This window comes from Oncorhynchus mykiss, chromosome 9 (genome assembly GCF_057628025.1).
Source record: "Oncorhynchus mykiss isolate SJ-2025 chromosome 9, ASM5762802v1, whole genome shotgun sequence".
NCBI lineage: Eukaryota > Metazoa > Chordata > Actinopteri > Salmoniformes > Salmonidae > Oncorhynchus > Oncorhynchus mykiss.
Window position 1 is genome coordinate 50,379,522 of NC_143030.1, and position 24,840 is coordinate 50,404,361.

General features: G+C 42.0%; 2 protein-coding genes across 7 annotated transcripts in view; one reads left to right on the forward strand and one right to left on the reverse strand.

Moving 5' to 3' along the window:
• Nucleotides 1-41: 41 nt before the first annotated feature.
• dram2a (DNA damage regulated autophagy modulator 2a) lies at nt 42-4,710 on the forward strand. 4 transcript variants are annotated; one of them, XM_021615888.3, is made up of 8 exons: nt 42-302; nt 611-746; nt 1,137-1,204; nt 2,309-2,451; nt 2,785-2,962; nt 3,324-3,406; nt 3,786-3,878; nt 4,107-4,710. In XM_021615888.3, the coding sequence occupies exons 2-8, from the start codon at nt 616-618 to the stop codon at nt 4,227-4,229; spliced, it is 819 nt and encodes a 272-aa protein (XP_021471563.1). In that variant the 5' UTR covers nt 42-302; nt 611-615; the 3' UTR covers nt 4,230-4,710. The 4 variants fall into 4 exon arrangements, with proteins under 4 accessions (XP_021471563.1, XP_090040557.1, XP_090040559.1 ...); XM_090184431.1 differs by having other exon boundaries at nt 73-302; nt 578-746; XM_090184433.1 differs by having other exon boundaries at nt 81-302; nt 578-746; nt 1,137-1,232.
• Nucleotides 4,711-4,807: 97 nt separating this feature from the next.
• LOC110532196 (DENN domain-containing protein 2D) overlaps nt 4,808-24,840 on the reverse strand; it is a 34,612-nt gene continuing 14,579 nt past the window's right edge. For all 3 annotated transcript variants that reach the window (XM_021615884.3, XM_090184430.1, XM_021615886.3), the window contains 13 exons: nt 21,135-21,194; nt 20,460-20,549; nt 14,102-14,277; nt 13,516-13,628; nt 13,315-13,384; nt 13,132-13,209; nt 11,958-12,098; nt 8,714-8,862; nt 7,663-7,834; nt 6,294-6,344; nt 6,022-6,103; nt 5,312-5,560; nt 4,808-5,157 (listed from right to left, as the gene is read on the reverse strand). In XM_021615884.3, the coding sequence (XP_021471559.1) occupies nt 5,090-5,157; nt 5,312-5,560; nt 6,022-6,103; nt 6,294-6,344; nt 7,663-7,834; nt 8,714-8,862; nt 11,958-12,098; nt 13,132-13,209; nt 13,315-13,384; nt 13,516-13,628; nt 14,102-14,277; nt 20,460-20,549; nt 21,135-21,194 (1,499 nt within the window). In that variant the 3' untranslated portion in view covers nt 4,808-5,089. The remainder of the gene's footprint in view (nt 5,158-5,311; nt 5,561-6,021; nt 6,104-6,293; nt 6,345-7,662; nt 7,835-8,713; nt 8,863-11,957; nt 12,099-13,131; nt 13,210-13,314; nt 13,385-13,515; nt 13,629-14,101; nt 14,278-20,459; nt 20,550-21,134; nt 21,195-24,840) is intronic.

The window sequence follows — 24,840 nt, forward strand, 5'->3', positions numbered from 1 at the left end:
GTCAGCTGGTTTTAGGCTGCGCAAAGAACAGCAGACTAGTCACAAGTCCTGTTTGAGGGGAGGGGTGTGTCTGAGTTCTTAGACTGTCTGTATGGAACAGACAAACACACATTCTCTTGCTCTCACACACACAGTTCTGTTCTCTTCATGACCCATCAAAGCAGTTTCCCAACTGACTAATAAAAGCAGGGTTTCACAGAGACCGAGCAACTTTTCTCACGCTTGAAACCTGTGTCTATCTAGAGCTATACTGCTCTTGCTGCGTTGAATGGCGTCCTGAGTCTCTCGCTCTGCCTACTACTGTGAGTGATACCACCATTGAGATGATGTGCTGCGATTGAATGAAAACAGTGGGATTAAGATTGTATGGTGTCAGTAATGGGTTAGTTTGTGTAGTAGGATGTAGAAATCTGTTTGGTTGAGAAAGCGTGGGTTTTTAAGACGATGTGATTTGTATAGTGGTTGTGTGTGTGTGTGGGGGGGCTTTTTGAACAGGAGGTTGACTTAGTGATTAATAGTGGAATTTGGAGTTTGCACATGATTATGTGATCTGTGTATACACTTATGTATGTGTTAGGGACTGCTCTGACAGGACCCCTTCCTGTCCCAGGGGGTATGTGGTGGTTCCAGAGGGGGGTATGTGCCCTCCCTGCAGCCCTGGTCACCTGGTCCTTGGCCACCTTTGTCGTCAGCTATGTCACCGCTGTGCTGCTGGGCCACGTCGACCTACTAGTGCCCTACATCAGGTACTGGACCAGGGCCTGCCAAACTGTGTGTGTGTAGGGCGAATCCTAACTTCCACTTAGTCATGCATTGATGTCTGAAGTTGGGATTCGCTCCTATGAGAGGAAGATGAGATGCTTTTGGACAGTGCACCACAGTCGAGACAACTTCTGGTTTGTGCTATAAATAATTACAGGATGATTCCAATACCAAAAGGTTTGAAGAACGCAAAAAAAAAAGTTTACCCAGTAACGGAAAGGTTGCTGGTTCGAATCCCCGAGCCGACCTAGGTGATAATTCTGACAATGTGCACTTGACCCTAATTGCTCCGGATAAGAGCCTCTGCTAAATGACTAAAATGTTGCCCTTTTGGTCCTGTGTATAACAGAGATGATTGTGGTGTTTCCTTACAGTGATGCCAGCGCAGTGGTTCCGGAACGCTGTGTCTTTGGGTTCATGCTGAGCATCTCTTCCTTTTTAGGTAAAACAAAATGGACACACCATATCAGGTATAATAGTTAAGTGGTCCCAAAATAAAAGGGGAATGCAAACTCCTTTCACTACAATTTAGTGGCTGAAAATATTAAAGTGAGTGACAGTTTGCAGGACGACTACGTCTCCTCTGTGACCTAGTTCAACACGCAGCTCAAACACTGACTTGATTGTATTCCAGGTTCAACATTTCCAGGGATTTGTCATGGTTGGAGAAAGAGTGCCCTTGAATGTCAGCCAATGAAATGACTGCTACATACAAATCTAGTTTCATGGATGTTATTTGTGAAGCAAAAAGTATGTTGGCCCTGTCAGACCTAGCAGGGGATTGTGGACGAATTAGTGTGATCTATGTGGTTTCGTTGTTAAATCAGTTAAGTGGGGATTTTTGTCAGTGGTTCACACATGAAAGACCAAGTAAGAATCCCTTAAATTCATATTATGTTAACTCCTACCCAAATAATGTTGTTGAATCATCCGCGGGTCGTAATTGTGGTCAAAATTAAAACTCCACCTCAAACAGACAGTTTAAAAAATGCTTGCCATTTCCTCATGATCTGGCCAATCAGTGGACTACTCGCATACATTTTATTCATGATTTATACGCCCACACCATTCCAACACAAAATCTTGTTTTGAACATACTTGAAGATGACGATGTTGTAATCGCTCCGCCATTTCCTGGTTGCAAAAATTGTAGTTTGTGACAAAGCAAGTAGTACAATGATTTATACACTATCTAAAACGCGGTGAAATATATTTTCCATAACCAGCTGTCGGAAACTGGTGTACAAAGCCGGAAGTAAATTACGCAAAAACGAAATTTAAGAAGGTGAAGCATAGAAATAGCACACAGAACAGATCTATTGCCTCTTAGACTTGCTTTCAATTAATGATCTATAACACGTGAATTTGGCCAGGTCACCCAAAAAGTTACTTATTTCAGCTTTAATTGCCATTTTTTGGGAAGGAAAACGTTCACTCATTGTAATTTGTAATATTTTATCAATCTGGAGACACTGGACAGTTACTTTAAAGCACACACTTCCCATTAATCTTGTGTCCATCCCTCTATATGTGGTTGACCCTACAGGTGTAGCCACTGTCTATGTGCGATACAAGCAGGTCCAGGCTCTGGCACTAGGGGGCGAGCTTAAACTGCATCGACTTAACTGTGCTGGCATGGTCCTGGGTATCATGAGCTCAGTGGGCATGTGCGTCGTCGCCAACTTCCAGGTACATACAGCGTTGCCTACCCCACTTTTCCATTATAACTATCCTCTTATATAAATACCCAATTCCAAATCAACCCCTACCCCCTATAAGCAATAATTTTGCCATATAGCTTACACAATTGGACGAAAGAGCCAGCTGTCAGTGTTGAGAAGGAACACACACACACATTTCAGTGTTCTGAACTCTTCACTGTTCTCTGAATGATGATGGGCATATCACATTTGCTCCCTCTTTCTCACCTCTTGAGTCAAAGACCCTGGATTTTCATCCTTCTGGAAAGTGTGAAAGCTTGGGTCGGGTATGAAATCCATTACCACCTCTGCCCTTTTGCAGAAAACCACCATCGTGTCAGTGCACCTGCTGGGGGCGGGGCTGACCTTTGGCTGCGGGACGCTCTACATCCTGGTTCAGACGGGGGTGTCATACCACATGCAGCCTCGCTTCCACGGCCGAGACATCCTGTGGGCGCGCACCGCCGTGGGGCTGTGGACAATGGCCAGCGTCATCATCTGTATCCTTCACCATACTAGTCTGACTCTGGAGCACACACAGAGCAGTGTACAAAGGGAAGTTGCAGACATTGACACATTAGAAGGGGATACAACAGTGGGGAACTGAATTGATTTTGGATGAAAACAACTGTGAGAAAGCATTGCATTTTGGGGATACTTGGACCACCTGTAGGACCAGTTTCCTGGGCTCAAATTAAGTCTACTCCTGGACTAAAAAGCATGCTCATTGGTTTGGGGAAACCGACTCAGTCCTCGTTTAAAATCTGATACTGTATTGAAGTGTTATGTCTGTCCCTCAATAATATGACTACATCTTCCACTGCTGCAGTTCTAGCCCTTGACCCTTTCGCCCTCTCTCAGCGTTTGTGTCGTCAGCCATTCTGTATGATGACCTACCAGGCGTGGACGTAGATAGAAAAATACGCTGGAGACCAGAAGAAACGGTGGGCAAACATCAGGGTCCTCTACACTGTGATCCTACTAAATATTATAAGATTGGAAATAGTGGCTACTAGTTTGTTCTATGTAGAGATTGTTGTCCAGCAGCACCCAAGTACAATGTGAAGTACGTACAAATACATATGAGGCAAGTAAGAATGCTACTTCCTACTAAAGTACTAGAACATGGAGATCCTTTTCTAATATGGCTCAGCAGGAGACCATAATATCCCTTTGTCCATTATCATTTCCATAAAAATGCTACTATATTGGTTGGTATTTTACTAATTGAACTTAAATCATAGTCGCTCAAATTACCTTTGTCAACTGTTTGAGTTTGTTTCTAATGGTTTCCTCTGGGGTCAATGGTGCCATATCTTGCAGGGTTACACAGCCCATCTGGTCAGTGCTGTGGCTGAGTGGTGTCTGGCCTTCTCCTTTATCTGCTTCTTCCTCACTTACATCCGAGATTTCCAGGTAGTCTTCCTGCTCTCCCCAATGGCAAAGCAAAATAAACACTACAATTGCAAGACTTCATTCTCAGATCTGTTTTGTATAACAAATTACATTTGTATGAGTAGAGCTGAATGTGATACATTTAATATGTTACAGCTCATTCTCAGTTGTTTCATCAGCTAAGGAAGATGGGTTGAATGGCTTCTCACCATAGAAGTCTCAGGTGTATTCATGTTCTTTGCTCCCCAGAAAATCCAGTTGCGGGTACAAGTTGTCATGCAGAGTAATCACCTGTACGACTATGCCCATTACGACGTGAGAGAGCATGCCCACCATGGAGAGCACTCGCCACTGCTGGCTGGGAGCATCTGACTACACTGCCCCTTTGTGTCCACACTGTAGTCCCACCCCAGGAAAAGCATCTTTGTGCCCCGAAATGACTTCCCTTCTTCATCTCTTGCTAAATGGAAGGGTTGAATAGGCTGGAACAATAATGCATTTGCCCACGCGATTTGGGGTCTGTGATTTAAGGAAAGGAGGCAAGAGGATGCCATTGGAGACTCAGCACTTCATTGACTGAACAACTGTTGTGTTCATTACGTCACACAATGGAAAATTTGTTTCCTTATTGGACCAGTCCAGGCAGTCCCTCCCTGCTTCAGTTTGGTGCCTAATGAACACAAGTAAAGATATTTAGTGGGTCAAAATGTTAATTGAAAGTGTGATGCATCAGCTTTGATTTGACTTACGGTCCATGAGTTAGCTTTTGCTGTATCTGTATTGTACAGTTTGCTGGAAACATTTCTGGTATTTTACTTTTCTACAAATAAATCTGTTTTTAATGACTTGTCAATCTCCCACGCTGACCTCTTTTGTGCATGTATGCACACACATGCTTATTTAGCAACTTCATTCTTGAACCTGACTGAAAAAAACCAGGAAAGTTGGCGTGAAGGTTCAAAGATTCAGTCTTTATTAGAATTTTTTTCTGCTTAATAATAGCAGGTTCAGATGGTGACAGATTTGAGCCCAACACTCATTCTAACAAGTGGTCTTGTCAACCGTCTATCATATACAGTAGCAACACATAAAATACCCACTGTTACCCCAATACATAAAACTATAAATACAAATGATTCACTTCCAATATTTACATCTCAAACCTATTATCACATCTACAGTAAATCCCTTATATACACAATCAGCCTCGTTTACAGTGTATTCACAAGACACTATCTCTTCTTTGCCTTCTCTCTTTTCTTCTTTTCCTGGTATTCAACAATCTTTTTGTGGAAAATCCCTGAAAAGATGAGGGGGTGATGATAAATGAGTAAATTAAGCGAACAAGAGGCATGTTATCCCCCAAGAACAACCTGGCCTCATTACCTTAAATTTAGATATGTTATATAGCTTTCAAATTCTCATGTTATGCAAGTATGTATTAAAGCTCTCACCTTGCTGGGGGCTCGCTGGCTGCTGCTGCTCCAACTCTTGGATAAACAGGTCAAACATCTGGGTCTGGAGGAACTTCTTGACAAAGTGCCGCGTGGTCTTGGACTCGATGGCCTTGTAGAAGGCCCTGCTCTGAAACACCCCCGGCTGCCCGCTTCCTTTCCGCGTCACGTATGAGGCAAAATGGCCGACAGTCTTCACGAAGAAGGGCAGGAAGGCTTCCGAGACTACTGTGTTCAGCTCCTCCACAGCTGCGTGGGAAAAGGTACACACACGATTAGCCACAGTCCAGGTGGTTTCAACCAAGGTGTGTTATTTGGCCGTGCTCGAGAGCCATAACGTCGACCTTGAGTGTGATCAACCAGTCTCTTATGATGACATGTTAATTTTCCTAAACCTCACATTACTTTGAAAGGATCGAAGAGAGCATAAAACAATCTATATTCAAAGGTTAAAGTTAATTCATCAGTATGGCCATCTGCACACCTGATGTGGTGCTGTAGGTGAAAAAGAGCAATGCAATCTCTAGAATAAATAAATAAATAAAATACCCCATGCAACAGCTCTTTTTCCTCTTGCAAAAACATTGATGGAAAACCTATTTTCCAATTGTGAAATCAACTAAACAAATGCACAACATCTTATAAAGCTGTTTTCCCTTTCACATTTGTTCAGGCATTTGTTTCAAAGGCTGATATCAAAATATACTCACTGGCTTCTTCTTTCCGATTTCTTAGTGCCTGCAGTATTTCATCTTGGAGCTTAGGGGGCAGAATAGACTTCTCATCTCCGCTCTATAAAACAGTTGCAATATTCAATGGCATGACAAAGCAAAACTCCCATTTCCCCTCATAATATTAAGTGCAAAACAGTACAAATAACAAACTAAATTAATTCAAAAAGAGCATACAAGGCATAAAATTTGATTTTTTTTTTTAAACGCACATTTAGGCCATTGCTCCACTCTCGAGACTACACACTTACTCGAACTAGGAAAGTGTCCCCCTTATCCTCTGACAAGTCCACAACAAGCAGCTGTGTTGGGGAAAACAGAGACTACAATCATTATTCCAACACCAATCCATCACTATTACTACCAAGACTCCCAAACTTCCCATCCAGTCATTCAGGGGCTCTTTCTCAATATTTCCTTGATTCCTCGCCTCCTCCTCAAAATGCATTGGAGGTCTGAGGCTAGGGACCTTGGACCATCTCCTCCAATACATTGTGAAGGAGGCGAGGAATCAAGGAAATCAATTGAGATAGCGCCAAGGTCTGATCCAGGAACAACCCCATTGCCCCTACCCCTTCCTGTGCTTTCAGTCAAATAGGATAGCAGACTTCTATCCAGTCTTTTCAGATATATACATGGGGTTTAGGTGTTGTTTCTGGACAGGGCCCATGTCATTAATTCTACGTTTGACATTTAACTGGTAATGTGCTAACTTTGTTGTAGTCTCACTATTTATTTTAAAAGCCTGGGGGAGAAGAATTTTATTGTTTGTGTAGTGTGACAGGTGAAAGCCGTATTTTGTTATGATTGTTAAGTATGAATTTAACTGTTAGGAAATTAAATAAATAAAAAATAATCACAGGGCCATCCGTCCAAATCTCGTCTCGTTGACGCAACTATTAGAAGTCCCTATTGGAGTTTTGTGTTTTAATGTCTGGCAGTGAACGCTCACATTTGATTGGCTCTGAGAAGACATGCCATATCCCCTCAGTAGAGGCATTTCACTTTTATTGTTTTGTCCGTGCCTCTTTTCCTACCATCTAGGACAAAAGTTTTAGTAGCCTATGCAGTGTTATTGTCCCCCACAATGAAATCGGGGAGGGGACTGTGAATCTGTCTCCGTCCGTTTCTATCTTAGTCACACGCAATATCTCTAGACAGCACTGGGACGATTTTGACGAAACTTGGGTGAATGATGCCATAGAGATCCGGCATTAACAAAATGACACGGATCGGCCTAAGGCAGTGGCTATGGTAATGAACTGAAATGTGTTAGTCACATAACTCAATTGGCCTAGGGGGAGGGGCTGCATCATTCGTGGGGGACGACATGTTTACTATTGCCTTTTTTTTTTTGTATCTTATGTTAGGCACCTTGTTGCAAGTCAGTCAAATGTTCAGAAACCACCTCTGTTTGGAGTTTGACCAATGCAAAAATATGTGATTGGTTTGAGAAGTGGGAATTCATCATTAGAGTTAATCTAGATTCTACCATACTCCACCCCTTTTTTGTGTGTTTTCCTGCCAACAACTTCCCCAGGCTTTCGTAACGAACGTGAGCGAAGCTGGTGTGTCGAAGCCAACATTTCTGTAACATTATCACAGGTGGGGGTGACTCACGTCGCTCTGGTCCGTGACCTGTTCCAGGAGCCGCTTCTGCACTCCCAGCAGGTAGGGGGTGGGGGCCATGACCACGTCAATGAGGATCTCGGGGACGATGGAGATGAAGGTGTGCTGCCAGGTGAAGGGGTAGAGCAGGGCGACCACGGCGTGGATCACCTGGGACAGGGTGCTGAGGAGAGACAGAAGTTAGACTTATTCAGTGCGTGTGTGTATGTGTCAGCGGAACCAGTTCAAGGAACAGAACCGAAAAACAAAAGTCACCCATACTGTTCTAGAACAGAAATTTTATTTTAAAAGCATGAGAACCGGGTAACAACGTTATTTTAAAGTTCCAAGCTTTTTTTTCTAGTCCCCCCCCAAAAAAGCGCCTTTGCAAAGCCCTCCCTCTGTCACTCAGAAATGTATTCCAGTGTCTGCCTGCCAGTTGAAAATCTTTGATAGTGTACGCTTAGACTACCTGCCCCTCCCCATCCAAAGCATAGGCTACTATACTGACGTTACGAGCGTTATTCAGAAGATAGAGATGTTTTTTATTAGCTTGAGATGAATGGATTAACTTTTTCAAATCTAGTTAAGGATACCATAGGCCTAGATATCGCGTTTCACGTTGGGAACAAAAAAAAAATGTAAGACAAGCACGCTTGTTAGCTCAAAGGACATTCAAAGTTCCTCCATAAAAGCCGCTCCTCCTAGGTATAATTCAATGATTGGTGAAGTAATTTAACGAGGTAAATGTAAAAAAAAAAACAGTGCAACAGAACGACAAAAATAGAGGTTTTGTTCAAAATGAAACGACAATTGAAAAATAATTTTGTTCCAACCCCTGGTATGTGTGTCACTGTGTGAACTTCTAATACCCCCTTGAAGCTTCTTATTTTGATTTTAGGTTTTTATTTCTGAGTGGTCCTCAACGTGTAAGGAGCATCTCGATTCATATGCAATGACGTTTTTATAATAGGCTCCCATTGACAGAGTTGGTGCATTCGTCTCAGACGACTATGTTGATTTGACTAGTAAGTAATAACCCGTGTGTCTGTGCGTGCAGTACCTGAGCTCCTCCGCTATGAAGACGATGCGTCGCTCCATAACAGCGGCAGCGAACACGAGCAGGACCTCCTCATCGGTCAAGCAGCGAAAGAGTGTGCGGAAGTCCACATGCTCTAGCCACGAGTCCAGCGGCCGCGTCAGACTGATGATCTAGATGGGAGAGAGTCAACTCTTTATCTACACGTCACCATTGTTGCCAACATGTTATGTACAAGTAAATGTTACCACCGTCACCAACTTGTTATATACACCAAAGCAATACAAAGTTGATTTACTAACGGATTTCATTTCATGAAAATTGAGGCAAGCGAGCAGGGAAAATAACTGACCCCATGGAGATTTTAGCCTCTTAATAATGTTGGCTTGACTCTTGGTATAATGGCTAGGGTTTTGGAATGGAAGTCACAGGGACCAGCGTTTGAGTGCCGGTAGACATTACACCCTAATTAACTACAACGGTATCAGTAGTGGGATAGCACCATTGAAAGTATGTCCCGGCGGAGTTTGAGACACAGTTTATTTTTCAGAATGAGTGTGCTTGCTAAAATATATAGCAGTTTAACTAAAGTAATCAGACCTAAACATACAGATAATATACAGCAACCACTAAACAAATAGTGTGCGTGGGGGTTAACTGGGGAAAAAAGGGCCTGAGAAATGGAATGTTGCAGGATAGGATTGGAACATCTCACCTCAGTAATACCTCTCCTATTTCAATGCAGTGTGTGTGTGTGTGTGTAATTATGACAACATCCGGAGGACGTTCTTCAACCTATCAAAGCTCTTGCAGCATGAACAGAGAGCAAGAGGGAGACATAATGGGCATGGCATTCACCACACTATAAATAATCTCAAGTGAAAACTCAAAGTTAGGGAACCCTGCTCTATGAAAACGCTTGTCTTCGCCGGCTTAACATTGATGTTCGCTGTGTGTGTGTGTGTCACCAGCATTATTCCAGGAAAATAGGATGTTTCCTTTTCATTTCAGTAAATACATCTTCAACTGATGACATTGTGTCTTCTTTTTCACTAGCTGTCTGTGTTCCTTGTCTTGCGCTGTGTCCGACTAGCTTTGTGCATCTTGTTAGTCTTGTCTCCTCACTTTAATGTCTCCATCCCTCTCTAGTGGTGGGCTTATCATTATTTTCTGTAGCTTGGAAGGTGAGTACCCTTCACCCAGGGGTGTATTCATTAGTCGCAAACCATAGCAAAACCTTTTACTTTTTGCAACAGAAACAATTTTTTGTAAGATCCTTCCCGTTCTCTTTGGTTCCTACTGAATACACCCAGCCCTTCTCTTCTCCTGGCCTGGATGATCACATTAGTGACAGGGCCTGGGTAGGTGTCTACCATAGTGCTCCCCCCCCACGTCATTCATAAAAATAGTGAATAATTTAAAAAGTTATCCTTTTAAGATAAATCTATTCACGTCACCAAATAATTTATTATAAGAACACACTGTTTTGCAATGAAGGTCTACAGTAGCCTCAACAGCATTCTGCAGGGTAGCACCAAGGTGTAGCAGGAGGACAACTAGCTTCCGTCCTCTTTTGGGTACATTGACTTCAATACAAAACCTAGGAGACTCATAGTTCTCACCCCCTTCCATAGACTTACACAGTAATTATGACAACTTCCGGAGGACATCCTCCAATCTATCAGAGCTCTTGCAGCATGAACTGACATGTTGTCTACTCAATCAAAGGGTCAGAGAATGAATCTAGTACTGAAAGCATAAGCTGCAGCCAGGTAGCACTGCAGTGCATAAAATATGGTGAGTACTTGACTCAGAGAGAGAAAGACAATAGTTGAACAACTTAATTTCTTCAAACATAAGAAGCAAGAGAGCTATATTTTGTCACTTTTTACTGACTATAACTATCCAACACGAACTCTTCCAAGTCAAGGTTAGCTTTTGGTTTTACAAATGTATTGCCACTGGGGCCCACCGGTCTAACTGCTAAACTGCTTACTGACTCTGTAATGAATGATTGTACCGGGTTAGTTCTATTACCTATGTTGAGTATGACGTTATATCGTTTGGCTTGCATTTTTTTTCCCGCCTGGTCAGCTGACATGTGCATTGAAGTCCACAAGTGAAGGGATAAGGTGAGGAGGAGAGTGTGTAGATGCGAGAAGGAATACAACGTGGTTGCTATGAAAGTGAACTGTGTTTACGTGTAATCAGGGGTGTATTCATTCTGTCGATTTTGTAATAACAAAATACCACCCTGCATACCACTGCTGGCTTGCTTCTGGTCAGTTCCTGGATGGGAGACCAGATGCTGCTGGAAGTGGTGTTGGAGGGCCAGTAGGAGGCACTCTTCCCTCTGGTCTAAAAAAATAATATCCCAATGTCCCAGGGCACACTGCCCTGTGTAGGGGGACGTTAAACGGGTGTCCTGACTCTCTGAGGTCATTAAAGATCCCATGGCACTTATCGTAAGAGTAGGGGTGTTAAACCCGGTGTCCTGGCTAAAATTCACAATCTGGCCCTCAAACCATCACGGTCACCTAATAATCCCCAGCTTACAATTGGCTCATTCATCCCCCTCCTCTCCCCTGTAACTATTCCCCAGGTTGTTGCTGCAAATGAGAACGTGTTCTCAGTCAAGATGAATAAAAATAACGTTTCGCAAACGGAATGAAACTGGGATAAACATACCCAAATTTGTCCAATAGAAACACTCGTTTGCAACTGTTGGACTAATGATTACGCCCTAGATCCGCTAGATGCAGGCATGAGTGTGCAACGCGGTATTGAATGTGTCACTGTCTGTCCATGTGTCACTGTCGGTCACCTCAAATCTCAATGGACTTGTGTGTACATTGTAAACTTTCATTCATAGGCTAGGTTGTAGCAACCTCATTATGGGTATAGGGAAAATTTGGAGTATCATGTAGTTGCCTAAACCTATATGTTACATTGAACTGGGTGAATGGAATATGAATAACAGTCATCCAATATGCTGTAACAGAAATAAGGCCATGCTCATAATAAAAAAAATATTATCCTCCCTCATCTTAAATGAAACTGACCGCTACTGCTATCAATGTGGATGTTTCTCAACTCGTGGAACTGTGTGTGCTGGTTTTCATGACATCTAATTACAACCAATTATTCCAATCCTAACATTTTGCTACAGTGTTCCCAAATGAATATGACCCAGGTCTCAAGGAACAGCATGTCATTGTGCTATGCCAACTTAGCCATGTGGCTACATCGGACACATCAGGGTGCTAACCTCAGTGCCTTTGTCGGGGATGAAGCTCTTGATCTTGACTGTGTTGCCCGGGGCGGGGAACGCCGCCTCCCTCAGGCTTTGCATGAACGGGTAGATCATCGCCATGGAGATCTGGCGCCGCTTCTCCACCTCGTCAAAGATCTATGTTAGAGAAAGACAGGAATAATCTAACTCTGATATATCATGTGATTTTGCACCACTGGAATAAAATAATTAGCCTACACAATTTCCCAGGTGACCTTTTTCAAGGCAGAGACTGACAAACCACAGTAAATGGTGTGGCAGTAATAAGTATATGATGAACTGTGGGGCTTAGTGTTTCCAGTAGCCTACGGGACAGTTTGGTGGTGGTGGTGATGATGTGTGTCAATATTCACTTCACAAGACTTGGGGCACCACTGAAAGGCAGCAAATTATGAACAAAACAAATACAGCGACTTGGATCAAAGACAGGGGCTAATGATAAAGGGCCACTAAGGGAGAGAACGTATGAACTGTGCTGCAAATAGGGCATTTCAAAACCCAAAGGCCAGTCTAAGAGGCTCATACTCGATGCAGAGTAATTTGCTAGTACCATAACACACTGTTATATAAACACAGTAGTTATGAGAAATTCAATTTCACACCGATTAGCGTTACGAACGGCTGTCAGATTTACAAGAGGTCCCCATCACTTTCAGTTCCACGTCAGTGGAGGAGTGTCTTCTTCTTGTCGTTTTTGTAGAGAAGTTATGAGCTGTTGACATTTTCAAGGGAGTACTGGGATAAGTGAGAGCTATCTTTTCTCTTTAAAGAGAAAGTACACTTCATGAAAGACAAGAGTTGCCATTTCCTCAAGAATGTTTTAAAGTTTATTAGCTGGTTAATTAAGAAAGGCCAGAAGATCCTGGCTAGCATTTTTGAAGCATGTAGCAATGCTAGTGGAAATGGCTTGTAATCCCTTTGAAATCTGAGCACGTGTGGTGTTATCCAATGTTGGCTTAATTCCTTTTTTACCACGTGCACAATGTTGTCAGCATGATTCCTAACTGAAGGCCCAGGGAGAGATTTACTCAGAAGTTTGAAGCATCGTTACAGCCAGGGATCCTCCCAGTTCAACTCATCCAGGCTTACGTCTCTGGGTAAAACACTCATTTCTGACAGCCAAAAGCCAATGACATTCGAGGCGTGTTACCTTGGAGAACAGTCCGAAACAAGCCAACCTGCTAATGATGCAGTAGGCCTCAGGGGGGCGAGCGCCGTTGCCGTGGGGCTAGACGAGAACAATGGAGAAACAGAGAGAGAGAGAGACAGATAATGGGCATGGCATTCACCACACTATAAATAATCTCAAGTGAAAACCCAAAGTGAAACATACCAGTAGCCTCCTACAGTATCCGTTCCTTCTGCTGCCGTCGATCTCAGTCAAGACAAATGAGAATGTCTCACTAGAGGGAGCGAGTGAGAGAGAGAGAAAGTAAGTCTATTGGTAGCTTTAAGACATCAACATTGGAATGACTCAACAATACACCCATCTTCCCACATTGATGATGATCCTTCATATTAGATGCAGTGTTACCTGTGGTACTCTGTTAGGGGGGCCCAGTTGATGCCCTCAGGGAAACAGAAGAGTGTGATGGCCTTCAGGGTCTTTTCCTCCTCCTCTCTTTGGAATCTCACCATCCCATCCCTCTGAGAAAGAGAGTGCGAGAGAGCAAGAGCAAGAGAGAGATTAACAGAGGGAGAGAGAGGGCAACAGAGAAATGGAGGGATGTAACTTATTCAATTCCTCTCTCCTTGCCTCAAAACACAAGAAGGTCCTAGGGGAGAGACCTTAGACTTTCTCCTCCAATACAGTTGAGGAGGCGAGGAGATGGGAAGCGAGGAATCGCGTAAAGACAAATTTAAATAGAGCCCAAAGAAGACATGTCATGTGACGTTGAAACGTCAGTATATCTAATGGAATAAAGCCTGGAATTTAAAAAAAATCTTCATAATCTTCCGTACTGAAGGCCTACCTGAATTCTTCTCTCCTACCTCCCTCTGACCATTCAATGACTTCTGGCATTCAATGACTTCCCTTGCGCTTTTAATTTCTTATCCATATTTTTCTTCTTTATCCCTTTTGTGAGACATGCAGAGTTTCTACTAACTAGCGGACTCACTTTGGGGAACTGGTAGGTGATCTGAGGCTCGTAGGCCCCCTCTTTGGATTTCTTGAGGCTGACCACAACCAAGTACTCAAAGAAGTACTGCCCACTCATGTAGCGCTGCTCCTTGGCGGGGGTGTCCACCGGAGCTGGCTCCAAAGACTCCTGAAAGGGTGGCTCCTTCATTACCCCTGTCGGGACAACAGAGTGTTAAGGCAGAGGCTTACTAATAACATATAGTAAAACCAAAGGCTTATGGTCTGGATAGCTCAGCTGATTAGACCATGGTGTCAGCAGCGATAAGGCAGCAGGTTCTATCCCCATACCGGACACATTACATCTTACTGATCATTTGATTTGAGTACTTTTCAATACATCTCTGTTGATAGAAATATTTGAAAATACAATATCCACTTGAGGGTGAAAACAAATCCTTTTGAATATCTCTCCCGTTCTCTCTCTTCCCCTGTGCTTCCTAGGCAACAGCAGATATACAGTATCAGTTACAATAGAAGAGGTATTGCTGCTCATTGCCTGAGGGAGAATCCCAGGAATGTGGCCAATAAGAATGCTATCTGGTTTGTTTCTTACTTTTCCAACACGGAATATTGAATGGAACTCAACTCATGTGCTGGTGCTGACAACCTCAAATCAAGAAACACAATGGCTGAGATTTGCAAAACTCAATACAGGTCGACTGACAAATACCTGTGCTGCCGTTGCACCATACAATGTGCACCATACAATGTGATTCCAGACATAAGGATTTGTGTGAATATAACAACAGCTATGATAGGCGTATGTTTTTCCAACAACGTATACAATTATATTAAAAATGTACATTACATTTATTACCACTATGAATTGAAAGTACTTATCATTACTAGCCAGAAGACACGTATTATTCTGAGATACTTATAATATATGCATGTTATTTATGCAGTATTAATGAGAACAACCACATACCAGCAAAGTGAAAACAGGCGCAACAGACACCATGCCAAAATAAAAAAAATGGAATGTTTTGCGAGGTTTCTAAGTATATGAGCACCAGCCTGTTTTAAAAGATTCTTATCAAGAGGTTTCTGAGATGTGAAATGATGACACATTTGGTTCTTAATCTGCTTATTAATGTCTAGAAACTAAGGACATGCCCATCCCCCACCAACCTCTGCCACATGGTGTGTTTACAGTTGGGTAAACTCTGCAGTTTGACAGAGGACCTGCTGAACAGCAAACAACACCAAAGATAAATATTGGCTAATCTTTTCTCTCCTCGGGGTTTTGTGAAAATGTTACGGGTCTCTTGCTTTTTTTTTTTTTTTTTCCATTGCTCCTTAGAAATAATAGTAGAGCCGGGCTGCCCAGACAAGTTCTTTATGCTGCACTGCCGCACACACTCAGTCTGTCTCTCGCACGGACACACACACACAAAAGAACCGTTCTGTGACTCAGCCTACTGTGACAGGTTTCACCTCCAACTGCTTTTACCATGGCAACAGTCCCTGTGTAAGGCATGACTAACCCATTACACTCCACATTATTGTACAGTACCAGACAAAAGTTTGGACACCTACTCATTCAAGGGTTTTTCTTTATTTGTACTATTTTCTACATTGTAGAATAATAGTGAAGACATCCAAACTATGAAATACACATATGGAATAATGTAGTAACCAAAAAAGTATTAAACAAATCACAAATATATTTGACATTTTTCCAAAGTAGCCACCCTTTGCCTTGATGACAGCTTTGTGCATTCTTGGCATTCTCTCAATCAGCTTCATGAGGAATGCTTTTCCAACAGTCTTAAAGAAGGAGTTGAAGGAGTTCCCACATATGCTGAGCACTTGTTGGCTGCTTTTCCTTCACTCTGCAGTCCAGTGATAAAGCTAAGCTAAACAAATGCATTACTGGGACTGCAATAACTTACAGGTAATTGGCACAACTGGAAAACCAAATCAATCATAACTAGGGTTGTGGTGGTTATGAAATTGTCAGCCGGTGATTGTCAAGCAAGTAACTGCCAGTCTCGTGGTAATTGACCGTTAATTAACAAACACATTTAGCATCTCTTGGCTTCCACGCATAGTCTACTCGCCACTGATGCACACCTTAAAAAGGTTCAAATTCATTGAATATACTGTAGCCTTCATCATCACAATGAACCCATTATTTTACACAGGTCTAAAAAAACACGATGTGAAGAAAATGTAGTCTATTTCAGAAGACCAGAATAGCATTCTCTGAGTTGTCCTTATGTTAGGCCCTAATTTGGTTATACCATTTGGCTGTGGGCTACATTAGTTCATTTAGCAGACAAGATTTGCTTAAAATTCTGTGGCGTTATTTTTTATTATTTTAGAGTATAAAGAAGACAAATGAACATAGCTGAATAAAATCGAAAGGATATTTCCAAGGTAGTGCATGTGGCTACTCTGTGTTGAGCGGTTAACAAAGAAACCGGTTCTCCTATATGCTTAATTTAGAGTTATTTATGCAACTTTATTTGATATTTAATACATTAATACAGTCTGCATGATGAGATTGAACAAATTTGCATGAAAGGCATGAGCTCTGACTTGTTTCTTGTGCAGGCTGCACACACTTCATCAGTCTCTCATTCACAATTTGACAAGCACTTGATAATATTCTCACCAGCCCTCGAATTTCCCAGCGGCATCCCCCTTGTGTGGCCGTAATGCCCCCAAAAGAATCCATGCCTTTTGCAGCCAAAGTGGCCGTTGTACCCTTGGGCTGAATATAATAATTATAATTCCCTTCTCCTGGCTGCCATGCACCGAAGAACCTCTCACTCACATGGCTCTCTCAGATATCTCAATTCTTATTAGCCAATGCCTGTCACGTGACCAGGTCCTTCTCACAGGCATCTCAGCTATGAAGTAGGCTACAAGTGAAGACAAAGACATCGGGGACGCAACTGCGTGCATCCTCTTATCAAATTCTGAGGTGCATATTGAAGATGTTAGATGGACTGTCCACATTTAGCCTACTTTTTGTCAGCCAACAAGATGAGTAGGCCTAATGAACAGCAAAAGCACTAGTCTGTGTCAATCTACTACCCCCCCATAGTTAAAAAGTTTACCTATTCTATTGGACAACTTGTCCTTCTGTGCAATAAATATATATTCCAAACAGACTCTGGGACAGTTGTGGGATGCGATAGATCCCAAATGAGCAATGAGGCTGATGTACTAGATCGGAATGTTTAGCTTAAAAATGTTGATCAACTATTAGCCCATTTCTTCACATTATAAGTGCAGCAATGCGCACACGGCTGTAGGCTATAAGCGCAAATGTTCCCAAATGGAATCAATTAGAGGGAATACACTGTTCTCAAAAGTGACCGCAAATGCGATTATGCATTTAATGCTTTATTATAAAAAGGTGCCTCTTTTTTATCGTCCCCAAACTTGAAACTCACGTGCTGCCTATGTATGCCAGTTAGGCTCTACACTGGTTGTAAAGTGGATTAAAGTTATTTGGACACTTTAGTTGTGAATGATGCCCAGCGTGTTTGTATCATTAAGTGACAATACATAATTCACAAGTGATAGGCTAATATTGTCACCCATCAGACTACTCTTAAATTGACTGTCTTTACATGTACTAAATAATATGTGTGAAATTAGTTTGGATTAAGAATGGACCATTATCATGCAACTGTCTAGGAACAGGGGCATTGGAAAAAAAATCTATGCACTTAAATAGCGAATGGAGGACACTTTTCCCCGTGGTTTATTTTCATGCCAGCCAGGTAGGCTATACTCCTGTTGTAAAGCGAAGCAATGTGCTTATTATTAGGAAAGTTGATAAATAAAGTAGGCCTCGCCTATAGAAAGCTGATGGGATCCTCCTTTTTAATTGAGGTTTTCTCACGCAACTCTCATGAAGTGTTTGATTTGATTTTCCAAAACATTTGCATTGATGTCAGAGTGATCAGAGGGACAATAGAGTGCTGAGTACAAGGCAATTAAGCAAGTTTGGTGGGCTACTAATGACCATCAGCAGCATCAGAGCTTGGAAAATCCTAGTTGCAGTAACTAAACGGTCAAAAGGAATTTGACTACGGTCAAACGGAATTTGACTGCGGTCAACAACATTGACTTGCACCAGCCTATCCATTCTCATTCAGTGTCACACTAGTCAAAGATCTAATTTACTTTGGAGTTAGGCAAACCTGTTGGTCCTGTCTAAACAAATGACACCTAGCTAGACAGAGTGTAAGGTGAGGCCATTACCTCTGTTTAGCCTACATTCATCCAATCATTTATGATCTACTGTACACAAATGCCTATGCCCTAGGTGGGTAGGGGTTATTCTGGACAGGGCCTTGGTCTTGGTAAATTAGGAAGTATTGTGTGTGAAATAGGAAGTACTTCATAGAAAATAAGAAGTCTTTCTAAGTAACAAAGCGTTTCTGTGGAGCATTAAATAGTGATGTTAATGGTTAACCGTGAATCGGTTAGCCACTGAAAATACATTTGACCAGTCATGCTTATCAGTCTATAGGTTCATTTGCATCATTTTGTGGAATTCAATTGGAGCGTGTGTATTAGTCATTAGTCCTCATGGATTTTATTTATCACACTCGCATAGCATACAGAGCCTAGTTTGAGGAGCGGAATATGCTATACCACCTGTCAGACAGCATGAGAGCAGTTCCTCAAAATGCTGGTACTGGAGTGAAACGTGCTTTTGTAAACCTAGACATTGCACAACAAATAACCTTAATGCAATCGTGTGTTAAACTGTTTTGATGGCCATGATTAAAAAGTGCTACTATTTTTATTTCTCAATCTCAACTCGTAATTAAGCAGGCGATCAGCGCCGTCACCCACCACTTTGCAATGTGAGTTTGAGGCAGTATAATTGTCTGAAACCTGAACCTTTTACCTTCCATCAAATAATGAAGCATGTCTTACCTTGCTTCAAAGTAGCCTAGCCAAAATCCAACCATAGAAACGTGGTGGCAATTATTTTCAATGAACGTTCTCATGCCATTAAGCAGCATTCCTCGATTGTTATATTGGTTTTCAAATCAACTTTTTTGTTGTCTAGAAGCCAAAGGCACAGTCCTAGTCATATTAGCAACCCTTCCTAGTTGTAGAAAGAGGGGGGGATCTTAAAGCAACATTTCAGAGATTTTTCTTCTCTGTCACATAGGAATCCGCTCGTATTAGGTGCGCTGTTTAGAACAGTGTTTTCCCGCGAATTGCATTTTGGCAAATGTTTGAAAATGACATTTTATTAGCTGCTTCGTTACAGGAGTTTTATTTTCAATAATAAGATCGATAAATGTGGCACGTCCAATTGTCTTAGCTTCCCCAAAAGTAAATTGAATTTGCCAAAATTATATAATTAAGCTACTCCTGTCTATACAGAAATAAATTAAATCATTAAAATTATTACACCAGAGAACATGATTTAGGCATAGAGGATCATTAGCTTATTTTAACAAATAGCTGTGGTTTGTTTTAAATCACAAACCCATAGACTTCAGTTGGGAAGTGCGCAATATTGGAAGCAGAACATTTCAGAGCTGATTGTTGCGTTGCGGCAGGCAGTGAAACGCATCTAAAATAGTGCTAGGCCTATCAAAATAACAATCGCTAGAAAAACACATACGAGAAAAGACAAAAACATCTCCAATATGTATTTTGTTATCAAAATTCTCAACTCCCAAAGTGAACAATAGCGGCCTATAGCCATTGTTATTGGCACTATCGGAGAGCATTGCGCATACTCACTGTCTTTATCATTGGGTGAGTCAATGCCACTGGAAAGTTATTTTAGGACAATATAATTTGGACGTCATATTGAACAATGTGTACCTCACCTTTTCGCGGGCCGAGATTAGATGGTTGCATTCAAGACAAGGTCATTTTTATTGATGTCAGTTTGTCATTGTCAGCAGAGTAGGCTACCTTGTGATGTAAAGTGTTGTAGAATTGCATGTAATGTGTTTTTAAAAAGACAGATCTTCCTAAAATATGTTCCTCTAGCTGGGGCTGTGCAAAGGGAAAAAAACGCATTGTCTATTTATCACCTTAGGAATATTAGTTGTTTTACATAAGTCTGCAAATGTGATGATGCATCCAATGCTTATTGGCTAAAGGTGATGTTTTCAGTGAAAAGATCAATTTAAAATGTTGTTCTATGGGCTTGCTATTGTTGCACGTTTCCATTTAGCTCCTAATGAAAAATGTAAATTCCTTGTATAGTATTTTCTGTTGGGCAGGTCATTTGACTGTTTAGATTTTGTTGGGGCTATTTGTTGACCATTTAATAAGGGTTGGTTAGTCGGCAGCAAAATGTAACGCATTTTCTTCATCCCTAGCCTTATACTCACGGTCTTTGTCGTGTTTGCCCCGGAATGAGGACCACATGGTGCTTAGCCTCTTGATGGCACCTCTCTCACCCTCACTGGGTTGGACGGTGCCTAGAAGGGACCACAGGACCAACAGATCATTAGTACCTCCTACACACGGATCATGTTCATTAGGCACCAAATGGAACGATATGGACTGTGCTCCTCTGACCTAATAGCTTAATCATCAGCTAACTAATCTAGGCTCAAATAGCAAAACTCCACATGGACAATAGGGTCTGAGCCCAGTGATTTGGCATTAACATTGCATCCAAAAATTTGCTAAACTAAATTCATCCTGAACACTAACTCTCCAAACTTTGATCACTACAATGCTAACGCACTAACATAATGCCCTGGACCAGAGCTAGGGCACAGACTGGTATGTCGAGTTCAGGCTGCGCACCCACATACCATATGAAATGCAAAGATACCATCTGAGACACACAAACATCCCCTTTGAGAGTCGCAGACCAGGTGGTATAAACCCACATAACCTGCAGCTAGATGCTTCTCTCCACGGGTTCCCCCAGAGTTATCATTATGTCATTTCTAAAGTGTATATTTTCCCCTGACGTCACACTTTTGAACACACTGTTAGAGCTATAGGTAAAGTCACAATTGAAAAGGTGTACCGCGCCCAATGGGGCTACTCACTGAGGTCAAATGACAGGGCGTCTTTCTCTTTCCCATTGGCGGCGCTTTGAGGTTGCTCACCTGGACAGGAGAAAAGACACGCAGGTCAAAACACAACTCGCGCAGGTAGTTCTGTGAATGCAGTGAAACTGGGTTGTCATAATGTTTCCACAACATCAGATGTTCTACGTTATTTCAATACGGATCATAGATACTGATCCAACACCACTACCTTAGGAAGTAATAGATGTGGCTTACTGCCAAAATTACCATATGGTTTGCCATTTCATGTGTCTAGTCACACAATAGGCATTAACTAGTGTCTATGTGTGTGTAACAGCTAAACCAGCAATGGACACTAGTGCCACAGCCAACCAACTGACTGAACAAGTGCCACATTTCACTTCCATGCTTGCTCATCATTATGGGTTGCAGATCAGCACTGTGGAAACACAAGGTCAAATACATGCACACCTCAGCTATATAATAAGTAGCTTTCAGTTATGCAGTTGCTCTCGTCAGCGACTTGGGCTGTTCCACAGTAGTGGTGCTTGGGTAAAATCACTGGGGAAGCCAAGCCAGGAAAGAAAAGCCATACAGTGCCTTTGCACTTTACAGCCTTATTCTAAAATGGATTTAAAAAATTTAAATCCTCAGCAATCTACACAATTTTTGCAATTTTACTACAAATAAAACAGAAATACCGTATTTACATAAGTATTAGGACCCTTTGCCATGAGACTCAAAATTGAGCTCAGGTGCATCCCGTTTCCATTGATCATCATTGAGATGTTTCTACAACTTGATTGGAGTCCACCTGTGGTATATTCAATTGATTGGACATGATTTGGAAAGGCACACACCTGTCTATATAAGGTCCGACAGTTGACAGTGCATGTCAGAGCTTCAATGCCATACAACACTCCTTCCGTGGCCTCCAACTGTTCTTAAAACGCTAGTAAAACCAAATGCATGCTTTTCCACCGTTCGCTGCCCGCACCCGCCTAACATCACCACCCTGGACGGTTCCGACCTAGAATATGTGGACAACTATAAATACCTAGGTGTCTGGCTAGACTGTAAACTCTCCTTCCAGACTCATATTAAACATCTCAAATCAAAAATCCAATCTAGAATCGGCTTTCTATTTCACAACAAAGCCTCCTTCACTCACGCCGCCAAACTAACCCTAGTAAAACTGACTATCCTACCGATCCTCGACTCCGGCGATGTCATCTACAAAATAGCTTCCAATAGTCTACTCAGCAAACTGGATGCAGTCTATCACAGTGCCATCCGTTTTGTTACCAAATCATCTTATACCACCCACCACTGCAACCTGTATGCTCTCGTCGGCTGGCCCTGGGTTGAAGGTTCACCTTCCAACATGACAACAACCCTAAGCACACAGCCAACACAACACAGGAGTGGCTTCGGGACAAGGTTCTGAATGTCCATGAGTGGCTTAGCCAGAGCCTGGACTTGAACCCGATCGAACATCTCTGGAGAGACCTGAAAAACGCTCCCCATCCAACCTGACAAAGCATGAGAAGATCTTCAGAGAAGAATGGGTCAAACTCCCCAAACACAAGTGTGACTATCTTGTCGTGTCATACCAACGAAGACTCGAGGCTGTAATTGCTGCCCAAGGTGCTTCAACAAAGTACTGAGTAAGGGGTCTGAATTATTATGTAAAATGTGATATTTCTGTTTTATATAAATTAGCAACATTTTCTAAAAACCTGTTTTTGCTTTGTCATTATGGGGTATTGTGTGTAGATTGATGAGGATTTAAAAAAAATACATTTTAGAATAAGGCTGTAACCTAACAAAATGTGGAAAAAGTCAAGGGGTCTGAATACTTTCCAAAGGCACTGTATTACAACCTATGTGTTGTGATAATTACGTTGTGTTCTCTATAACCTGTTCATATGACTTGAGACTGATGTCTCAGCCTTGGGCCTATATAATAGGACACAGTGGAAGAATAAATTCAACCACATCTTTGTTTCATCACAAAACCGGAGAGCAACATCTGTCCGGTGAAGTCCATAAAACATATTGCATGTAACAAACAGTCAAGCACGTTAATTTGGTCAAGTAAAACATTTTTCGGACTATTGATTTAGAACCAAATGTCAAAGAAAATAGCCGCTGCTTCCACTATTCCAGCACCATTTCATCCTCTAATCTTAGTCTAATACAGTGACAACTAAAAGATACCAAAAACAATTTAGTCCATTTAGCGTAAGCTAAATATGATGTGGCTGTCCATGGTACTGTGTGTGTGTGTGTAAGTAGAAAAAAACATGTTGACTCACACCATTTGTAGAGAAACGCCAATGTCAGCCTCCTCTTTCATGTTGCCTAAACGGTCTATGACTCTGTTATATATGCTTTAAATGTTTGTTGTCCTAGGCTACCTGGCTAAATTGCTTGCTCGCTAGCATAACTTCCTTTCATGGGCAACAATGCGCCAGGCCAGCTAGTTAACATATGCCTAACGTTACTACATCTAGCTACATGTTGAACTTCCATCCTCTCAGGCCATTTAAATAAACTTCCAGTAAAACACCAACATTTCGGCATCACTGTGTCTTCTTCAGGGTGGTTGAATCAGAATCGCCATTATAATTATTGGCCAGTTTTAACGGTTTTCAGTATGTGAAGGAGAGTCGGACCAAAATGCAGCGTGTCTATTGCGATCCATGTTTAATAAACAAATGTAAACACAAATCAATACAAAAACAAATAACGTAACGAAAACCGAAACAGCCTATACTTGTGTAAACTAACACTGAGACAGGAACAACGACACATAGGACAATCACCCACAAAACACCCAAAGAATATGGCTGCCTAAATATGGTTCCCAATCAGAGACAACGATAAACACCTGCCTCTGATTGAGAACCACTTCAGACAGCCATAGACTTCACTAGAACACCCCACTAAGCTACAATCCCAACACACCACATACAAAAACCCATGCCACACCCTGGCCTGACCAAATAAATGAAAAATAAACACAAAATACTTCGACCAGGGCGTGACACCAGTACGGAGAAGTAAAAACACAAGTCCAAATCCCTATCTCCATCCATGCCAAATTTAGGAAAGGGGCGATTTTAGCTAGCTAGCCACAGGAGGACCATGACACAAGATGTAACGTTTGGCTTCAAATGTAAATTACGTTTGGCTTCAAATGTGATTGGTGTGAAGCCAATTCCAAACTGCCTCCCCGTGACACTTTTTTTGGTGCGCAAGGACCATTCACAGCTGAGCTCACTCAGTTGAGCTATTATTTTAGATTTTTTTTTTTAATCAAGGGAGGCCAAATGCTCGCTGGCTTCCTTTGAATTCAATGCTACGGGCGACAGCAATGTCATACACTTTTTGACCAGACAGCATAGATGGGCTACACAAAGACAGAGGGGTGGTGTTTTGTTTGCTTGGATGCTTTCTCCGGTGAGATACATTCAGCCTATTGAATGACATTTATGAAACACAAATGAAAGATAAGTTATTTTGCATGTTTTTTTTCCTTGGTCATTTTTGGGGGGAAGCCTGGCTTCCCTTGGTACATGCCACTGCTTTTCCAACCACCAAATGAATACCTTAACTATCTTCCCTAGTTCCTGAGCTGCCAAAAGAAAGATGTAAACAAACGCTGTCTTTTAGAGACTCGTGCTCTAATTCCTAAACCTACCACAGCTCTTACGTTTAT